At 37.1% G+C, this 22,691-nt stretch overlaps 1 protein-coding gene across 22 annotated transcripts in view; it reads right to left on the bottom strand.

Annotated features, from left to right (window-relative positions):
- The window catches only part of FUT8 (fucosyltransferase 8), a 342,625-nt gene that overhangs the window by 107,813 nt on the left and 212,121 nt on the right, over positions 1–22,691 (bottom strand). For all 22 annotated transcript variants that reach the window (XM_065548940.2, XM_065548937.2, XM_073997544.1 and 19 more), the window contains 2 exons: positions 12,972–13,087; positions 12,692–12,854 (listed from right to left, as the gene is read on the bottom strand). In XM_065548940.2, the coding sequence (XP_065405012.1) occupies positions 12,692–12,854; positions 12,972–13,087 (279 nt within the window). The remainder of the gene's footprint in view (positions 1–12,691; positions 12,855–12,971; positions 13,088–22,691) is intronic.

Here is a 22,691-nt window from a genome sequence, read left to right as displayed (position 1 = left end):
TCATCTCCCACTACCATCCTCTTTGATTTTTCTATTTCAGTCACACTGGTCTTGTTGCTAACCCCTGACAGTGTCAGGTATATTCCTACTCCAGAGCTTTTCTATTTGCTCTTCCCTGCCCTGGAATGCTCTTTTCTCAGGTATCTATTCACATGGCTCACCTAAATGACCTTGAAATCCTTGCTCAAATGTCACCATATTCATAAGGTATTCCCAGGTTATCCCACTTAAAAATCCAACACTCTCTCCCGTCACCCTCATCCCTTGGTTTTTCCTCTCCTCTGTTTGAGTAGGTAGCTAGGCAGACATGAGATGGCAGGGGAAGTCACCCTCTTAACCCCCAAGCAATGTCAGGTGACTATCAGATGATGGTCAGGCAGTTGTTAAACTCTCTAAAATAATTTAACTGGTCGCAGCTGGTGCCAGGGAAAGGCAGTCTCCTAAATAGATAGAAAACAACTGAAGCTGATCATCAGCAGCTTCTTGATAAGTTTTCAAGAGTTGTGTGAGCTGGCTCAAGCATGTGTACTAAGAAGCAAAATGGCAGACTTTAACTGTTATATGACCTTCCTCTAGGATCACTCAACTGGTAAGGAAAAAAAAGCCTCAAATGAGCATGTGCACAACTTCAGTAAACACACTGCATAAGCGATCTCTCCCAAGTGCTGGCAGGCCACTGCTCATGCAGACAGCCTGCCTCAAGGAAAAATCAGGTAAGAAGAAATGCAAACCCTGGAACCACAGCAATATATACAGGCACATGTCAACGGTCAGACAGCGCACTTGATCCTCTCAAGTCGCCTGCTTGGCCCTCTTACAAGTGTACTTTACTTCCTTTCATTCCTGCTCTAAAACATTTTAATGAACTCTCATTCCTGCTCTAAAACTTGCCTCGATCTCTCACTCTGCCTTATGTGCCCCCGGCCAAATTCTTTCCTCCAAGGAGGCAAGAATCGAGTTGCTGCAGGCCTGTGTGGATTCACTGCTGCTAACACTCCTTCCCTGATTATTATATATTTTTCCAAGCAGTTATCATTTTCCAATATACAATATCACTTACTTCTTATCTTTCATGCCCTACTAGAATTTAAGCTCCAAAAGAGTGAACTTTTTTTGGTTGCTTATTTTATTTTTTTGTTTTCTTTTTGTTTAAAATCAGCACGTGGAAGAGCGCATGTCACAGACAAAATATTCAATAAGTATCTTTAGAGGAATGAAAAAGTAGCAAAAGAAAAACTTTCAAGAGTTCATATAATGAGATAATGGTGATAATTTTTATCTTTTACAAATCCAGTTTGATGGTAGAGAGGTTTGGGGAATAATCCTTACCCAGGTGTAGCTCCAGCTTCATCCCTTCTCAACACTTTGTATTAACTCCTCTGCTCAAGGCATGCTTAAGAGTATGGATTATTTGCTTATGAAAATTATAAAGTTGGCCGGGCGCGGTGGCTCAAGCCTGTAATCCCAGCACTTTGGGAGGCCGAGACGGGCGGATCACGAGGTCAGGAGATCGAGACCATGCTGGTTAACACGGTGAAACCCCGTCTCTACTAAAAAATACAAAAAATTAGCCGGGTGAGGTGGCGGGCGCCTGTAGTCCCAGCTACTCGGGAGGCTGAGGCAGGAGAATGGCGGGAACCCGGAAGGCGGAGCTTGCAGTGAGCCGAGATCCGGCCACTGCACTCCAGCCTGGGTGACAGCGCGAGACTCCGTCTCAAAAAAAAAAAAAAAAAAAAAAAAAAAAAAAAAGAAAATTATAAAGTTAGAAACGTATATTGTCAGAAAAATTACACATCTAGAAATCACTTACAATGACTGTATTAACTAAAAACATAAAGCATTATCTGGAGATTCCAAGAGTACTTAGAGAAAACTGATGTATTACAATAAATAAAAAACAACAACAATAAATAGGTACACCTATTCTAAGTGCTTTACATTATTTCACTTAATTCTCACAATAATCTTACAAACTAGGTAAGAAATGGCAGGCATTAAGAGGTTAAATAATTTGCTCAAAGTCACAAACCTGAGAAATGTCAGAGTAGGAAACCAAACCCAAGCAATGAATTCTAAAGTCGAGGCTTCTAACTACTACACTAACAAATATCAAAGGAGGAGGTCCAGAGCACAATAATGTGTACTCTGCTCCATGTAAATATCCAAAAATTAAAGTCTGAATCAGAGGAGAGAGCTTTGGGAGCCAGACATACCAATTTCTCAATTTTGGTTCTACCTCCTACTTTGTGTCCTAGGAAAATTATTTTGACATCTCTGAGACAAAGTATCGAAATACCTTCCATATAGCTCTTTAAAAAAATGCATAGTGATAAGACACACAAAATAGTAATACATGTGGTAGCCGCTTTTTTTTTTTTTTTTTTTTTTAAAGCTAGAGACCCTCAGAGAGTTGTTTCTGAGCTTTTCCATTGTGTCTGAAGAGCATCTACTAATAATTCTACTACCAAGAGGAAGGAGCCATTAGATGTGGGTAACAGTAACGTGGTTCTGATGATCAATCATAAAAATGATCCAATAGTGAGTTCCCTATAACACCCTGAAGAAGGGGATTGATCAATGAGAAGGAATCACTTAAGAGACAGAGAAACATGCCCTCAACAATTGTAATTTGCCTAAGAGTATGTGACACAGTCTTAGTACTCTTTTATTCCTGATTCTTAACTAGATGCTAAACTATTTAGTAAAAATGCAATGGCAGCCCACAGGAAAGTCTTATTTACTATCACAGAAAGCCATTAGAAGTACACATGATTAACAGAGAATCCGTGATAATAGCCCCTTTTGAATAAAGTGAAACTATTAATTCAATTAAAAATTAAAAATCTCAGCCAACATTTAGACTATTCATCCTAAATTAATAGTGGAACAACTTTGAACAATGCTTTGGAACAACAGTTCCATTTGTGAAGCACTTTAGACATCTGTTTCATGTGTCAACATTAATCACATACAGGACACTTTGCAGCTTATCTACTTCCATTTTCATCCTTTTTAAACAGGGCAAGAGGCCAATATGTAATGCCTTGTCCATTTTCTTATTTGTTATTCTCATCTAGGATTCAAAACATTTTCTTTTCATGAAAGAGGTTTTGGCTGCAAAAACCAAACCTACAATGCCAGAAATTAACCTGAAGTCTTATAGACTAGGCAAAGTTTCAACTTTTAAGTTTTTTCATACTATAAAACTGAGTCCTCTATGGACTATTATGTAGACTACAGTATTTTTTTTTTATAGTTACTGAGGAGGAAAGTCACTATCTGTATGAAACTGTGAGTTGCTTATGGAAACACAGAAGTCTTTAACTATAATAGGGCTACAGGGCTCAGCTAAAAGTTCATTTTTTTTTTTTTTTTAAGATGGAGTCTTGCTCATCGCCCAGGCTGGAGTGCAGTGGCACAATCTTGGCTCACTGCAAGCTCCGCCTCCCGGGTTCACACCATTCTCCTGTCTCAGCCTCCCGAGTAGCTCTACAGGCGCCCACCACCACACCCGGCTAATTTTTTGTATTTTCAGCAGAGACAGGGCTTCACCGTGTTAGCCGGGATGGTCTTGATCTCCTGACCTCGTGATCCGCCCGCCTCAGCCTCCCAAAGTGCTGGGATTGTGAGCCACCGCACCCAGCCTAAAAGTTCATTTAAAACATATTCTCAGTTTCATAAGCCTCTTTCCCATCACCCTCATCACACTTATTATTCTTTATATTTCATAGGTTTTATCATAATAGAATGTGGTCATTTGTTTTTTCCTACCTATCAAATAGGAGTAATCACAAAACTTGTTGCAAGTCTCAACTTCACATTAATTCATTATTTATTTATTTATTTATTTATTTATTTGAGACAGAGTTTCACTCTTGTTGCCCAGGCTGGAGTGCAGTGGCACAATCTCAGCTCACTGCAACCTCCGCCTCCTCCCAGGTTCAAGCGATTCTCTTGCCTCAGCCTCCCAAGTAGCTAAGATTACAAGCATGCACCACCACACCTGGCTAATTTTTTGTATTTATAGTATTCACAGTGTTTCACCATGTTGGTCAGGCTTGTCTTGAACTCCTGACCTCAGGTGATCAGCCTTCCAAAGTGCTATGATTACAGGTGTGAGCCACTGCGCTGGCACAAGTCTGTTTTAAATAACAGTATCGTTCTGGAGATGTCATACAGTGGAATAACCAGTTTATCAGCAAATATCTGTCAAAGGAAAAAAGGAAATTCAATATGCTCTTAGTTTTATGTTAAACGTGTCACTACACACATGCACATGGGTGCACGCATGCACATGAACACATAGAGAAACAAAAAGCATTACATTTCATTGACAACCATCATATAGCCTCAAGGAGGTAAAAACAGCATTAGGTCTAATTTAAAGAGAAGAGTCCCTTGAAATATAAGCATTAGCATGGTTTATACTTTCTTGTCATAGAAATCAAGACATTCCTTTACCATTGAGAATGAAAACTGATCTCTACTTTTTAAAATAAATTAGTTTATGTCAATGTTTTTACCAAGTTTACATCAGTACTAAGTCTTGGCAATTAATTAATCACATTCATCTGTCTCTATCTAGAAAGCAGAATAACCAAGCAACTAGAAGACCAAACATCAAAGAAAAAAAAAAAGACTACACTAATTTTTTGTGATAATGCAGTCAGGGTATCAATATAAGTTACTGTAACTTCATGGTCCACTAAAATTAAGCTTGTTTTTAAAATCTTGTGTTTCTTGGCCTCTCTGTTGGAGACCATGGAGGGAAGACAATCAAGTCCAGGATACAACCTTAAATTCAAACTAGTTCTTTACTGTTTCAATTATTTTTGAAAGTTATTATCCTGCAGTATGTATTTTTTGGCCAAAGACAAGAGGACAATCAAATCAGCAAGGGAATCATGGTGACTCAAAACCATTCTGCAGAAGCCCTGGGTTTTCAGTAACTGTACCCTGAAACCAAATCTCCTAGAAGAGTCCCAGAAATCAGGGAATCTGGCTGTTGTGGTTTTGACTATGAACATATCAAGAAATCTAGTAAGTGGGCATACTAAAGATCTAGTATGAGACCAGGTCAAGGTTTGGGAAATAACAAACCTAGGCAAGGGACCAGCAAAATAGTGCTGGCCATTTGAGGATACAATAAAGTTGCCTGAAGACACTGAGTAGAATAGAATTTTGTTTGTTTGCTTTTTGTTTTTTGAGATAGAGTCTCGCTCTGTCACCCAGACTGGAGTGCAGTGGCGCGATCTCAGCTCACTGCAACCTCCACCTCCTGGGTTGAAGCAGTTCTCCTGTCTCAGCTTCCCGAGTGGCTGGGATTATAGACATGAGCTATATGCCTGATGAGTTTTCTTTTTTTGTACTTTTGTAGAGATGGGATTTCACCATGTTGGCCAGGGTGATCTCAAACTCCCGGACTCATGTGATCCACCCTCATCGGCCTCCCAAAGTGCTAGGATTATAGGCGTGAGCCACCGTGCCCGGCCGAGTAGAATAGAATTTATGAATCTGAAAGCAAGTCACCTATGGCAGGTATTAAGACCTCTATTTCAAAAATTGGTTATGTTTTATGTTCTTTGTATTTTCTGCTAATTTCTCTATTTTTCTATTTTAATAGTCACAAAACTATTTTTTTAAAAAAAGACTTCTAGTCTGCCTCTATGCCACTGAGGAACGAAACACAAAGAGGGCTTTTTGTTTACACCTGATTCAAAATGTTAAAGAGAGAAGTTCGGTCCGGCGTGGTGGCTCACGCCTATAATCCCAGCAATTTGGGAAGCTAAGGCAGAAGGATCACTTGAGCACAGGAGTTCAAGACCGAGTTGGGCACCATAGCAAGTCCCCCTCTCCACAAAAAATAAAAAATCTAGCTGGGCGCAAGGACACATGCCTATAGTCCCAGCTACTCAGGAGGCCGAGGCAGGAGGATCGCTTTAGCCCAGGTCGTTTTTGCACCACTGTGCTCCAGCCTGGGTAACAGAGAGAGACCTTGCCTCAAAAAAAAAAAAAAGAGAGAGAGAGAGAGAAGAAGTTCCCTCTAAGGGCCAGCACAGAGATGGAATCCAGGCAAGAAGGTGAAGGAATTAACACTTATGAGGGTAAATGTGACTAAGATTTACTCTCAAAGTCAAATCCATGGGCAAATCTGCATCATGGGCAAGAAAAATTACTTGAGTTTTGTCCAAAACTGTTTTTACTTCAGTTTGCTCCTGCAGCAAAAATAAGCAATGCTAAGGATGAAAACATGACCAGGAGACAGGCAAGAAAACAAAGCTCCTTGCTGTCTCCCTTATCTCGAGGAGGAACTTTAGGATGCCACCATCTTGACCACTGACACGGGTGGGGAAAATTCCAGACAGATGACAACAAAAATAGCTTATACTATCATATATAAGACAACAATTATGCTACTTTGGTGAGTGATGTCCACTAGGCTTACGTTTAGTTTCCAGGCCTTAACATTTTTCCTATTGAGTCTTTCAATAATCTGCCTTTATCTCTGCCAGTTCTGCAGAGTCTAAGAGTTAAGTTTTCCTAATGTATTAATAGGTCTGACCAGAGCCTACTAGAATCTATAGTGTGTCAAGCACTATGTGAAGTATTTTATATATTTTCCCTCATGTAACCATCACAATGCTGTGCTACAGGAATTATATCCCAGTATGTAGAAGAGAAAAAGCTCAGAAAAGCTAAGTATTTAGCAATTAAGAGAAAGGATTTTGGAGTAAAACCATTCTGTTACTTGGCCTGTGTTAAGCCACCTAATTTCTCTAGAACTGAATATAACTTTAGTTATAAAAAAGGAACTAAGCCAGGTGCAGTGGCTCACGCCTGTAATCCCAGCAATTTGGGAGGCCGGAGTGGGCAAATCATTGAAGTCAGGAGTTTGAGACCAGCCTGGCCAACATGGTGAAATCCCATCTCTACTAAAAATATGAAAATTAGCCAGGTGTGGTGGCACATGTCTGTAGTACCAGCTACCCGGAGGCTGTGGCATGAGAATCACTTGAACCTGGGAGGCGGAGGTTGCAGTGAGCCAAGATCGTGCCACTGCACTTCAGCCTGGATGACAGAGTGAGACTCCGTCTCAAAAATAAAAAGGAACAACTTTGGGAGGCCGAGGTGGGCGGATCACCTGAGGTCAGGAGTTAGAGACCACCCTGGCCAACATGGAGAAACCCCGTCTCTACTAAAAATACAAAATTAGCCAGGTGTAGTGACGGGCGACTGTAATCCCAGATACTCAGGAGGCTGAGACAGGATAATAGCTTGAACTCGGGAGGCGGAGGTTGCAGCGAGCCGAGATCGTGCCATTGAACTCAGGAGGCGAAGGTTGCAGTGAGCTGAGATCGTGCCATTGCACTCTAGCCTGGGTAACAAGAGCGAAACTCCATCTCAAATAAATAAATAAATAAATAAATAAATAAATAAATAAAGGAACAAATAGCCCAGGCATGGTAGCTTACGCCTGTCATCCTAGCACTTTGGGAGACCGAGGTGGATGGATCACGAGGTTAAGAGATCAAAACCATCCTGGCCAACATGGTGAAACTCCGTCTGTACTAAAAATACAAAAATTAGCTGGGCATGGTGGCTTGCGCCTGTAGTCCCAGTTACTAGGGAGGCTGAAGCAGGAGAATCGCTTGAATCCGGGAGGCAGAGGTTGCAGTAAGCCGAGATCACACCACTGCACTCCAGCCTGGCAACAGAGCGAGACTCTGTCTCAAACAAGCAAGCAAGCAAACAAACAAAAAAAAGGAACAAATAATGTATACCTTGTAGGACTATTGTGCTGATAAAATAACATAATGAATGCAGAACCTTTATCATAGTGACTGGCATATAAGAAATCCTTAGTAAGTGATTATTTTTAATGTAAAATCATTCTTAAGTTTGGAAATCACACCCAAAAGATGTGTGGTAGTAGGAAGCAAAACAGGATTAGAGCCACTAGATGAAAAACACCCTTTTCCACCTGGAGATTCTTCTTCTAATGCAAACTTTATTTTAGGAGACAGTGTTCCATTACAGGAGATGAAAAATCATTATCTGGCTGATAGAGACTACGTGATGAGCAGAATAAGGATGACTTCATAAAGATATGTATCCCTTTGCACATGAATATTAGGATTAATGTTCTAGCACCACTTGAAAATAAGCTTGGATTCCTTAGAAGAAAGACAATCATACAAAAACATTTTGTTCAAATAAATCCAAAATTCAAGAAAGAATATCCACATTCCAGCTTAATATAAGTCTCAAACCACATCTCAACTTAGTAAGATCTTCCTTCCTCCCTTCCTCTCTCTCTTTCTCTGTGTGTTTGTGTGTGTATAAAACAAAACACAAAGAATAGAAGGTTTGAAGGTTCACCAAACTCAACTTTTCACGAATGGGAATATCAATTATTGGACCTTCCAAAGAGAATGAAAATACAAGCTACTGGGCAACAACAACTATGATCATAAACTTTAAAAAATGATACACTTAAAAAAATCTGTAAGCTATTAACCTATCAATCTTTCCCACTGTACCCCTTATTTGAGTCAAAGTCATTTCCTTTGTTACATAATCCCCCACAATGTTTTTTTGGACATTAGCAAATCAGCATAATTAACATAAGTATCGTTCACTTTTTGGAGAACACCATTTAGTCTAAGCAAAGCTGCCCTATATGTTACTGATAATGAGATGATGCAAACTAGGTAGGGGAGATGAGATTGCTACTTTATCAGATTGTTTTTCAATAGTTTCGGTCAACACAGTTGAAAAATGGCTCATCTCCTGTATTTTAGTTTGAAGTTTTATAATTGTTATAAATTACCATAAACAGGACTTGGTAAAAGAAATAATAAAATAAACGAATAAATTTTTTAAAACTGTGGTAATTTAAAAAGCAGAAAGCAGCAGCTTTGGTACCCTTTTCATAAACTGGTATCTGGCAATATGAAGATGACAAAAATAATCAGAGCAGCAGTGATTAAGTTAAACATGTCTCTCTCTGCATCGGCCTGAAAGGTTGATAAGACAAGACTCCATGATATGCTTAGAGGTTGAGGTACACATCTAAACTGCCATAAATCCAAGCACTGAACCTACAATACTACATAAATAATAAAACCACAATGGCAAAAATACTTACTCTAAACCACTTAATTCTCTCTATTGCAAAGAGGTAGGCTCGGGTCAATTCATGGTCAATGATATCAAAAGCTACAAATATATTTAACTGTATTACTGGGAAGAATGGTCATATGCAATCACTAGAATGAAATCATCATTTAAAAATCTAGTGATGCTAAAAATTGATATCAATATAGCAGACAATAATTACTATGCTACTCTATATTTATTATACCATCAACACCTCTAAATTCTTAAACAGCCTGTAAAAGCTTATAAAAGCCCAAGAATATTACTAATTACTATGAGTTGATTAACCAACTGTGGTTGCAGGCAGATAAGGCTCTACTAGTTATTAGCTATCAAGGTCAATCAAGGAAATAAAGTGTTTTGCTAAAAATCTCAGGTGAGTTGAATCTTAGAACCAATATGATATTTGGCCCCCAGGCTGCATTTTAATGCCCGGTAATGCAAGTGATGAACAACAGGAGCCAGATTCCAGAAGAGAAAACATGGTGCCCTGACTACAAGGAAACAGCTTCAAGTGGGCAACAAAGGAGTCGTCTTCCCCCCACAGCTCACTGATGAGGTCACTAACCTACAGAGAAATGTGATTTTTACCAGGAAACACAGGCATCAGTAGTGAACTCACAAACAGAAACAGGGAGTCTGTAGTTGTAGTTCTCAAAGACCGCAACTTTAGCATCACTTAGTATTACTACTACTATTATGATCTGTTTTTCACCACAGAACACTTCTGACACCAAATGCATGCGTTTTCCACATCAGATAATTCTCCAAATCTCTGTGGACACCTACTAGGTAGTGACACGAACTACCCAGAATTAGCCCAGACCTCTCAGTTCCATAATACTACACCCTACTTCAGATGCCATCGCAAGTACAAAGTGGCCAGGGTACCCACACTCTGTCAAATTTGGCTACAAATCAGGGGCTCCCACAACGAACTACTCAAGTTCAATAATCTGCTAATAATCTTCTAATGTAGGTAGAAGGCTGCAAAACCCTAATAGAGCCCAAGACTCAGGAGGGCTCTTTAAGAAGGCAGGCCCATACCCAGGTGGCAGCCTCACTGACTATGGTCCCAGCTACAGACCTAGAAACCTATACACTATAATTTGAGCTCATGTAAAAATAAAATGGACTTTTGTATCATATAAAAATTAACAGAGGCGAACGCAAAAGTTTGTTTTAATTCTTACACTTAAGTATCTTGAAAATGGTCAGTAAAAGGGTATATTCTATATAATAAAAATCCTTTCTATTTGTACATCCATCAGTTTAAGGGTTATTTCTCTAATGTTTGATTGTGTTTTGCTCATTATTTGTATTACTGGATTCTAATCTGGCTTCCTGAAGTTAAATTACTACCCTATGAAGTTATGTCCCAGGTTGATTGTCATTTCTGTTTAAGACAGGAAAATAAACTGACTTGGGTACCTTTACTTACCATTTTTGTTTTCAATGAACTACCATTATTTAACATATGCTAAACGGCACTGTAAGGAATCATAATAATTCAACAAGAACAAAAAAAAAAGGAAAATTGATTTATATCAGTTTCTCAGGGGCCCACTTACTATTCACTTTTCATTTGTACATATGGTCACAAAACATATGCGAGTTATAAACACAAATTATATTAATATTTACAAAATAATTCCTTAAAGAATTATTTCAATTCAGCTGGACATGGTAGCCCATGCCTGTAATCCCAGCTACTTAGGAGGCTGAGGAAGGAGGATCACTGGAGACCAGGAGTTCAAGACTGGCCTGGGTAACATAGAAAGACCTCCACATCTTTAAAAAAAAAAAAAAAAAATATATATATATATATATATACACACACACACACACACACATATACACACACACACATATGAATTATTTTAATTTTTAAAAAGACTGGAAAATTGAATTCTCAAGTTATCTGATTACTCAACTCTTTTTTTTGGGACAGACTCTTGCTCTGTTGCCCAGGCAGGAGTACAGTGGCATGATCTCCGCTCACCACAACCTCTGCCTCCCAGGTTCAAGTGATTCTCGAGCCTCAGCCTCCCGAGTAGCTGGGCTCACAGGTATGCGCCACCATGGCTGGCTAATTTTTGTATTTTTAGTAGAGACGGGGTTTTTAGTAGAGATGGGGTATCACCATGTTGGCCAGGCTGGTCTCAAACTCCTGGCCTCAAGAGATCTGCTTATCTCAGCCTCCCAAAGTGCTGGGATTACAGGCATGAGCCACCACGCCCAGCCCAATTGCTCAAATCTTAAAATTAAAGTTTCCATCAGAAGTCAGTGGCCAAAATTCTCCTTTACATACAGCATAGTCCACCTAAGTCAAATGCTCTTCAGATCTGAATTGTCCTACAAAACTGTGATAAGCAAAGAACACAAGCACAAAATTCCTTTTAAGAGAAGCTTCGTGCCTAGAATCAGCTTTAGGGTAGAGAAATATTAAGGACAGAATTAGTCAGCATTTGGTTTAGTGGTCTAAGTATGGCGTTACTGCAAGCGGGGCTAAATATATCAAAGAGTCTGTCCAATGTGTGGCCTAATAATTCACTGCCCCTTGAAATCCATGCTATCATATTTCTGTAGATTCATTAATGCTAAAATGATTCCAATAGACAGATTTTTATTTATAATTTCACCTAAAACAACCAAGCAATTTTTCAAAATCATTATAATATTACTGCTGATGTTAATAAATATGAAATCTCTTATTTGTATGGGGTAATTCTTTTCCTCTTCACAGTAGTAGGTTGTGCTAATACAACAATTTTTCTTTTATTGTTCACTAATGAGACAGTAATTGCCATCAGAATCCTACTGGGAACATAGACTTTAAATATAATAGGCCTAAAGACAGGTTTCACTGCATTTATAATGATTTTCAGATATATTTTGTTCTGCATGAACACAACAACGCCAAAATGTTTTCTTTTCTGTGGAAGATAAACTTCGTATTATTTAGCAATGTGTGCATAGGAGAAACAAATTTAACCAGGCAGATCTCAGGTTCCTCTTTCCAGCAACTAATGAATGAACAATGAACAGAATGCTCCTTTTTACTTAGAGAAAAAAAAAAAAAAAAAACTGTTAACCTTTCATTAGAATAATGCTATTTTAAAGTTTTTTATGTTTAAATTAGAAATGTAACCATTGGACTCACTCAGTATGAGTTCCAATGTACCGGAATGCAAAACTGCATACTCCGCTTCAAATACTGATTATATATAAAGAACATTTATAGAAAGATGTTTTAATGTATTGTTGGCTGGCATCACTACCTTCAGAATTTATTTAGAATATAAAGATTTCTAGAAATACATTTTAATGAATACTTTCTGGTGGTATATTTTGGTTGATGAACTGCACTTGGCAATTACCATCCTTTGGGACCTCAGGTACTCTTCTCCTCTTAAATATTGTAGGTGCTATTAATATTTACCACTCAACAGATGGGTTAACAAGTCTGTTTCTCATTCTTAGATTATAATCTTTTCTAAAGCCCAAATAAAATATGAAAGGAGAATTGTACCTTTCATGATGTCCTAAATCCAAAAGAAATTCATCTGCATGTCTTTGGAGTTCATTTCCTTCTAAGTTCTTTAATTTCTTCAATTCACTCTGTAGGAAAAACCAGAGCTCTTTAGCTCCATTTTCAATCCTCCTCCTCAGGATTTCATGATCCTTCCCCAGACCTGCAGTCAAAGAACAGAGGGTCGTAGCATTTCCAACATTTTGATAAAAAGAAACTTTCGATTATTTGTGCTAAAGCCTATATACAGAGGAGGGAAAAACAATGTGTAATCACTTACCATTTCTGGTCTGTTTCTTGTAATTTTCAATCTGTTCTTTGGCCTTAACAAGCTGCTCTTCTAAAACACGTACTCTTCCTATAGCTGGCCCCTGATCAATGGGGCCTTCTGGTATCCTGTAGTTTAGGCAAGAAAATGTAAACATTTAGCTTTTAAACTGTGCAACAAAATACAAGCTCATTTTGCTAAAACATTTATACTGTAAACTCCATAAGTTGCTGAGCCATACAGCACAAAAGAAGTACCAAATGGATTTTTTTCTTCAAAGGTATAGGATTAACCAATGAAATGACAATAAAGAAAAACAGAAAATAATAATCTACGATCTTCTAGGAGTTAACAAACCTCTAGAGCTGTTTCCTAGAATCTTTCATCCCATTACTTAGAGTACCACCATCAGTGGCAAAACAGTCAATTTTTCATTAGCATTGAGAGTAACAAAAGTGAAGGAAAAAGTACAGAACAGGCTTAAAGGGAATAAGGAAGCATATCTGAACACATATCTAAGGACATGCTGAAACATCAAATATAATGTATTTCTAAATTAATTACAATATCAGACTATGTAAATATGTCTTTCTATTCATGACATTAGACTACTAAGCATTGGTCTTATATAGAAAAAAGAAAGACAAGAGTAGAAGATAAAACATATCAGAAAAAAATTGGGCCAGGTGTAGTAGCTCATGCCTGTAATCCCAGCACTTTGGGCGGCCCAGGTAGGAGGATCACTTGAGCCCAGGAGTTCATGGCCAGCCTGGGCAACACAGCAATCCCCTGTCGTTACAAAAATTAAAAACATTAGCTGGGCACATGGTGGTGTGTGCCTGTAATCCCAGCTACTCAGGAGGCTAAGGCAGGAGAATGGCTTGAACCATACTTGAACCATAGTTCAAGATTACAATGAACTATGATCATGTCACTGCATTCTAGCATAGGCAGCAGAGTGAAACCCTGTCTCAAAAAAATAAAAATAAAAAATTGAAGATTATTGTTCTATTCATTTCCATCAGCAACAAAAACAATCAGTCAATAATATAAAATGTTGGAACATGGAACAGCAATCCAAGATCTTTTACATATGTTATCGACCTCTCTGTTCAACTTAATTCCAAACTGTGCTTGTTCCTGTTTTGTTTTTATGTGACTTATGGCAGTATATCGTATTCCACTTTGATGTACATAATACAATTTTGTGCTAGACTAAACAAAGGTCTCCTAAAGATATCCATAACCTAATCATGAAACCTGTGAATATTACTTTATATGGCAAAAAAAAAAAAAAAAAAAAAAAAAAACCTCTGAACATGTAATTAAGGATTTTGAGATCAGATTATCTAGGTGAGCCACTTTGTAATAACAAATGTCTTCATAAGAGGAAGGTAGAAGAAGATTTTACTACAAAAGAGGAAAAGGTTATGTGGCTGTTAGCTTTGAAGATGGAAGAAGCAACCATGAGCAACGAACTCATTTTCAGAAACTGGAAAAGGCAAACAAACCAACAAACGAACGAAAAAGAAACCCTAGATGCTCCTCTAGAGCTTCTCTAGGGAATCCAGCCCTCCTGATACCTTGGTTTCTGCCCAGTGAAACTCATTTCAGATCTCTGGCCTCCAAAACTCTAAGAGAATAAATTTATGTTGTTTTAAGCCATAAAGTTTGTGGTATTTGTCAAAGTAGCAATAGGAAATTAATACATACATATATTGATCCTTTTACAAAATTGTCCTAAAGATTAAATCACTGATTTTTCTTTCAAAGTCTGTTTAAATGAGGAAACGTCTGTAAAAGTATTTAGCACAGTGTCTGGTAATAAATTTTATGAAGGCTACTATTATATCTGAGCTTTGTCATTTTAGAGATGAGCTGTAATCTCAAAAAGTCTGGGCTATCTATTCTTACCATCATGACCAGTTTAAGGGAACTTAAGTTTTAAATTATAGTTGGCAGAACCTAAAATCAGATGTCAACAGAGTCTTTTTTTTTTTTTTTTTGGACACAGTCTCAATTTGTGACCCAGGCTGGAGTACGGTGATGGGATCTTGGCTTGCCACAACCTCTGCCTCCCAGATTCAAATGCTTCTCGTGCCTCAGTCTCCTGAGCAGATGGGATTACAGGCATGTACCACCATCCCTGGCTAATTTTTTTACATTTTTAGTAGAGACGAGGTTTCAGTAGGTTGGGCAGGCTGGTCTCAAACTCCTGGCCTCAAGTGATCCGCCCACCTCAGCCTCACAAAGTGCTGGGATTACAGGCATGAGCCACCGCGCCCAGCCAACATAGCCTTTTGATGCAAACACTCTGATACAAAAGGTTTTTTTTATAGCTTCTCTAACATTTTTTATATAACCTGATAAAGCCAAATTAACTGTCAATTACCTACACTACTTCAGAAAACATGTTTAATAAAGTAGCTATTGTTACAGCTATACCAAAGTAAGTGGAGACATTTTATAATTTCCTGTAAAATTGTATGCATTAACACTGAACAGGAGCATAAAAAGTAACTATCTTTCAATCAGGAGTGTCCAAGGCTACAGAATATGAATGAAAAAGCCTTCATTTGTATAAGCACAGAGTGAATAATAAAATGAATACAGTAGTTAGGTGCACAATTACCCAATTTATGAGCATGCATACATACACAAATGAGGCATGTCCTGGATACAGTTTTTAAAAGTTATGTTGCTAAGATTTGGCTCTTAATCTCTTTCTGAATTAGGTGGCTGGTTTCTAGGAAACAATTTGAAACTAGAATAAAACTTCAGTCTCTTGGGATTTATTTTGGCAGCAATATGCCATAGGACAGGAATGTCCTTTTTCAGAACATATTTTAGTGATAGAAAAATTGACAATAGAAAGATTATGTCTAGGTTCTCCTTTTTATCTCTTTCTTCAAATATTGGTGGAATAAACATCAGAGACAAAACAGTCATGAAAAAAATAGCATATGATCTTCTCAGTAGCTTTCCACAAAGACTTCCAATCTAATTCTAATAAAACATAATAGAATTAGTAATCTATATTACCTAATAATCTAATCCAACTGTGAAAAAAAAACTGTACAAAAGAAAAGTACTGGAAAAATCACTCTAAAAAAAAAAAACAATACAGAAGAACTATTCTTTCCAAACTCCATCCAGAAAAGAGTTAATAGGCATGAACACTCTCTTTTCTGAATACTTAGGGAACAGAATGCTTTCTTATCATATTCACCACGCCAAAGGTACAGATACATCCACTTCTAGCCAAGATATTTACCATCCTGCCTGAAACAAGTCAAAATCCAGATGAAATGTATTAAACAATGACCTAATAAAACTGCAATCAAGCAACAAAGGGCAGTGATCGCCAGAGAAGGAAAACAAATGATGACAACCCTATGACTGTTCCAGCTTACTGCATTCAGAGAGTTTCCAGACCACAGTATATGGAGGGGAAATGCAGATGGAGCCAGTACATTCACTGAGTTGAAGAAATGGAGCTAAGAGTCTAAAAAGACCAACACAGAGTTTGAATAAGAGAACTGTAGAGGAGAGAGAACTCCAGAAATCTGCAAAGGTACCATTTTGGAATCAGCAGAGTACTCATCAGCACACACATATAAGGAACTACTCAGGCTGGGGAAAGAACTCTCTAAAAGGATTAGATGAAGTAGTACCCGGCATTCATACAGATTAGGTAGAAACAGTTCCTGATCCTACCAAACTAGAAAACTGTAATTCATAGGATGCTGGGTAAAATGCTCAGAAAGATTTGGCCTCAAAAGTAGGAAAATGTGCCCCAGACCAAATATTGCTTAGGTCCTGCTTAACAATTATTAAAAAACAAAATAGGATAAAATTATTTGTAAATAACGTAACTACATCCCATAACAAAATTTAAGAATATTTGCAAATTATACAAAAGCTTCTAGTAACCAACAAAGTAAAATTCATGATGTCTGGAATCCACTTACCAGCCTTGCAAAAAAAACAACAAAAGATAACCCATAAAGAAGAGTGAAATCAATCTATCAAAACCAACTCAAAACTGACACAGATGTTAGAATCACCATAGAAATAACAGTTATTATGACTGTATTTCACATGTTGAAAAGTTAGAGACAGGGAAGATATAAAAAAGATGTTAAAATTTTAATAGATAGGCCGAGTGCAGTGGCTCACGCCTATAATCCCAGCACTTTGGGAGGCTGAGGCAGGCGGATCACCTGAGATCGGGAGTTCAAGACTAGCCTGGCCAAAATGGTGAAATCCCATCTCTATGAAAAACACGAAAATTAGCCAGGCATGGTGGCAGACGTCTAGGTTCTCCTTTTTATCTCTTTCTTCAAATATTGGTGGAATAAACATCAGAGGCAAAACAGCCATGAAAAAAATAGCATATGATCTTTTCAGTAGCTTTGCACAAAGATTTCCAATTTAATTCTAATAAAACATAATAGAATTAGTAATCTATATTACCTAATAATCTAATCCAACAGTGGAAAAAAAAAATCCCAGCTACTCAGGAGGCTGAGGCAGGAGAACTGCTTGAACCCAAGAGGCAGAGATTGCAGTGAGCCAAGATCACACCTCTGCACTCCAGCCTGGGTGGCAAAGTGAGACAGAAAGAAAAGAAAGAAAAGAGACGGGAGGGGAGGGGAGGGGAGGGGAGGGGAGGGGAGGGGAGGGAGGGGGGGAGGGGAGGGGAGGGGAGGGGAGGGGAGGGGAGGGGAGGGGAGGGGAGGGGAGGGGAGGGGGAGGGGAGGGGAGGGGAGGAAAAAATTTTAATAGATACCCAAGTTGAACTACTACAGATGAAAACTATAATGTCTGAAACGAAAAATATAAAGAATGAGATTTACTGCAGATTATATATTGTAGCATCTACTCTAAGAAACTAAGAAACAAACAGCAATGAAACTCCAATTAAGTGGAAGAAACGAAGTAATAAAGATCAGAGAGGACATCAGTGAAATGGAGAAAAAGAAAAATAGATAAAAACCAATGAAAACTAAAATATGGTTCTTTAAAAAAAAAAATCAATTAAACTGGCAAACTTTCTCCTAATAAATATTTTCGGTTTTATGGTCCAACCAGCAAAATCAAGGCTATTACTTAGGTGTATATATATATACATATATATATATATACACACAACACTTAAAATGTAACAACTTAACAATGGAAAATCATTCTTAGCTTGCGGGCCATGAAAAAAAGAGGTGGTTGGTAGAATGTGACCCATGGGCTATAGTTTGCCAATCCCTATTCTAGCCACACTAAGCAAAAAACATGGAGGGACTAAAAGCTAGTATTATCCAGATATCAAAACGAGAGAAAGATATAGTAAGAAAAAAATTACAGAACAGTATCTTTCATGAACACCAATACAATAATTATAAAAAATTTTAGCAAACCAAACCCAACCATATGTAATGTAGATAGTAAATCATGATTAATTAAGGTTTATCCTAGAAATGCAACATTGGCTTACCATTAAAAAATAAATCAACGTAATTCTTCCTATAAACAAAAAAATTTTTTAAACAAAATTTTACAAAACACATTATCTGAATATACTCAGAAAAAGGACTTAAGAAAAGTCTAATGTAAATTCCTGATAAAAAGTGTCAGAAATGGCCGGGTGCAGTGGTTCACGACTGCAATCCCAGCACTTTGGGAGGCCGAGGCGGGTGGATCACCTGAGGTCAGGAGGTCGAGACCAACCTGACCAACATGGAGAAACCCTGTCTCTACTAAAAATACAAAATTAGCCGGGCGTGGTGGTGCATGCCTGTAATCCCAGCTACTCGGGAAGCTGAGGCAGGAGAATTGCTTGAACCTGGGAGGCAGAGGTTGTGGTGAGCTGAGATTGTGCCATTGCATTCCAGCCGGGGCAACAAGAGCGAAACTTTGTCTCAAAAAAAAAAAAAAAAAAAAAAGTGTCAGAAACTAGGAAATTAAGGAAATTTCCTCAACCTGATATCAATCATCTATTAAAAACTTACTGTTAACACCATAGGTTAATGGTGAAAGTATAAGTATATTTCCCCTAAATCAGAAACAAAACAAGGATGTGTCTCTCACCACTTCTATTCACCACTATATTGAAAATTCTAGCCAGTAGACCAAGGCAAGAAAAAGAAACAAAGGCATTCAAATTGGAATGAAAGAAGCAAAGCTATCCTTGTTCACATGACATGATAATCTATGTTGAAAATCTGATGTTGTTTAACAAGGTTGCAGAATGTAACATCAACATACAAAATTCAATTGTATTTCTATATTCCTGCAAAAAACAATTGGAAATTAATATTTAAAACCACATTATTAGTTACAATAGCATCAAAAAAAAAAGAAAAAAATTAAGTATCAATCTGGCAAAAGATGGGCACGACTTATAAATTTAAAATTATAAAACAACATTGAATTTGTTTAGAAATTGACACGCCAGTACTAAAATTCATATGGAAATACAAACATCTAGAATACTCAATACAAATCAGAAAAAGATAAAACTAAAAGGCAAACACCATCTGATATCAAGACCTATTGTATCTGGCGTGAGTTGGCGTTTGAATGACTGACTGAACGAACGAATGAATGAACAAAAATTTTAAAAATAAAAAAATGTTTTTAAAGGCCTATTATAAAACTACATATAATAATCAAGACAGTGAGGTACTGGTATAAAGACAGATGACAAAGAGCATAATGAAATAGAAGAGAGTCCAAGAATAAGCCCACACATAAATGGACACTCAATTTATTTTTTTAATAAAGTCACAAAGATAATTTATCAGATAAAGGACAGTTTTTACAAGAGGAAAGCAAGAAGTTACCTTTCTGACCCTCAGTTCAGCAAAGTTATCTTAGCTACGACAGAAAGGTGTGATCCAGAAAAGAAAAAATTGATAAACTGGATTTCACTAAAATTGAAAGCTCTTCTTTTAGAAAGACACAGTTAAGAGAATGAAAATATAACCCACAGACTAGAGGGAAAAAAAATTTTTTTTTGAGACAGAGTCTCACTCTGTCGCCCAGGCTGGAGTGCAGTGGCGCGATCTCAGCTCGCCACAACCTCCACCTCCCGGGTTCAAGTGATTCTTCCACCTGAGCCTCCCAAGTAGCTGGGATTACAGAAGCGCGTCACCACGCCTGGCTAATTTTTATATTTTTAGTAGAGACGGAGTTTCGCCATGTTGGCCAGGCTGGTCTTCAACTCCTGACCTCAGGTGATTCACCCACCTTGGCCTCCGAAAGTGCTGGGATTACAGGCATGAGCCACCACGCCTGGCCAAGAAAATATTTTTAAATCCTACATCTGTTAAAGGACTTGTATCCAGACTACACAAAGAACCAAATCATCAGGAAAAAAAGAAAAAAAAACTCATAAGCAAAAAGATTCAAATAAATGTTTGAATAAAAAAGACAAATAGGCGAATTAAGCACATTAAAAGATATTAGACATCATTAATTATTAGGTAAATCCAAGAAAGCTCGACTGTGTAGCTGCAGCAATAGCTATATAGGCTGGCCTGGTTTACTGCTTGCATCTGACATCACAAAACAGGAAACAGCAAATCACTAGGGTTTCCTGTAGATGATCCTCATTCCTATTTTAAAAGCCTTTAAGGATGCCTATATGTTAGGTTTTTCTGAGATTTGACATATATTTCAAAAATTATTCTCCTGAATAAAAATTTGATGAAAATCTTTATTCAAACAAGAAGGTACCCTTCTAATACCCAAACATTAGCCCCACTCTAAAGGAATTCAACGCTTATAAAACATAACATGAAAACCAGTAAATTACTGGTTTGCAATCAGAATATGAAAAAATAGTGAGTTGCAGCCTAAATGAAATGATTACACAGCTCTCTGAGAAATTAAACTTTTCTCATTAAAAATGCACTTAATAATTCATGTAAAACAGGTTGCCTTTCTTAAACACTTTCAACAATTATGCCATGAATATTGGAAAGAATAAAGATCTTAATTAAGAAAAAGAACATAGGCACAAATAAACAATATTAGGAAAGAACAGAGAATCATAAACACAGATAAAGAATTTTAAAACACATCAAAAAATACTATGAATATTTTCAGGCACTTGCTTTAAAAACATGAAAAAAATAACTTCTAGAGGAATTAAACTACAAAATGAACTCAAAAATATATAGAAATTTTCAGCGGTCAAAAATCGATTGAATTTTTTGTAACTTTAGATTCAAGCATTTTTTTTTCTTCTTTTGAGATGGAGTCTCAAATGAAAATACAAATGATACATTAGTAAATATAGCTATGTATTTTAAAATACATTTGTCACCAGGCTGGAGTGCAGTGGCACAATCTCGGCTCACTGCAACCTTCACCTCCCAGGTTCAACCGACTCTCCTGCCTCAGCTTCCCAAGTAGCTAGCATTACAGGCACGCGCCACCACGCCCAACTACTTTTTTTTAATTTTTAGAAGAGATGGGGTTTCACCATGTTGTCCAGAATGGTCTTGGTCTCCTGACCTCATGATCTGCCCACCACAGCCTCCCAAAGTGCTGGGATTACAGGCATGAGCTACCGTGCCTGGCCAGGTTCAAGTATTTTTATACGAGTTTTACAAATATTCATAAAACATCTGAATCAAAATCTAGGAAATATAAAAAAAGAGGAAATTCTAAAATTCCATTCTTGAGATTAGTATAAGATCAATATAAAAGTAGACTAGGATAACAAAAAAAGACTAATTCAAATATAAGCTTATTTTCAAACTCCCAAATGACACATTAGTAAATATAGCAATATATTTAAAAATACATGACTATCTCAACTTTATCCTAAGAATACTACATTGGTTTACAATTAGAAAAGCTATTAATTTAAATTGATTGCATTAACAAATTAAAGCAAAATAAAATTACAATCTCAATTGAAACAAAAAATCATTAGATAAAATTTACCACTTATTCATTATGAATACCTTAGCAAGAAAGAATGAATGGAAGGTAAACTCTTTAATTCAGTAAGCAATATTAGAAATTCATAAATAAATTCCACATTCTATGGATCAACTCATCAGTAGCATTCCTTTTAAAGCTAAGAACAATAGAAGACAGGTCTGCCATCTATGCTTCTATTCATCACGGTACTGAAGGCCTTAGACAAGGCAGTAAGATAAAGAAGAAGACTTACAAGTGTAGAAAATGAAGAAACAAATGTTATTCAGATAATATAAACTTTTAATACAGAAAATCCAAGATAATCTACAAATTGTACTAATAAGAAATTTCAGGGGCATTACTATACACAATATCAATGTACAGAAATTAAAGTTCCTATACAACGACAACCAGAAATTACTAAATGTGTTTTTTAAAATATCACATTTACAATAGTAATGACAGAATCATAATCTTTCAAGGAATAAATCTAACAAAGAGCAACATACTTAATACATTAAAAAATTATAAATTTTCTGAAGAACTAGTTGTTTCCCAAATTGATCTATAAATTAAATGCACTTCTAATAAAAATTCCAAAAGGATTTTTTACTTAAATTTAGCAAAGTGATCCTAAAATACGTATGAAAAAGCAAACTCTCCAAAATAAGCGAGTTCATTTTGCAAAATAAGGGGAAAAAAATAGGATTTCTCTCCCATCAGAAAACAAAACAAAGTTTTAGTAATGGAAATAGTGTGGTATTGGCACAAAGTCAGATAAGTAAGACTAATGGAACAGAA

This window comes from Macaca fascicularis, chromosome 7 (assembly GCF_037993035.2).
Source record: "Macaca fascicularis isolate 582-1 chromosome 7, T2T-MFA8v1.1".
NCBI lineage: Eukaryota > Metazoa > Chordata > Mammalia > Primates > Cercopithecidae > Macaca > Macaca fascicularis.
Note: the sequence above shows the minus strand (reverse complement) of the source record. Positions and strands in the feature narration are given on the sequence as shown.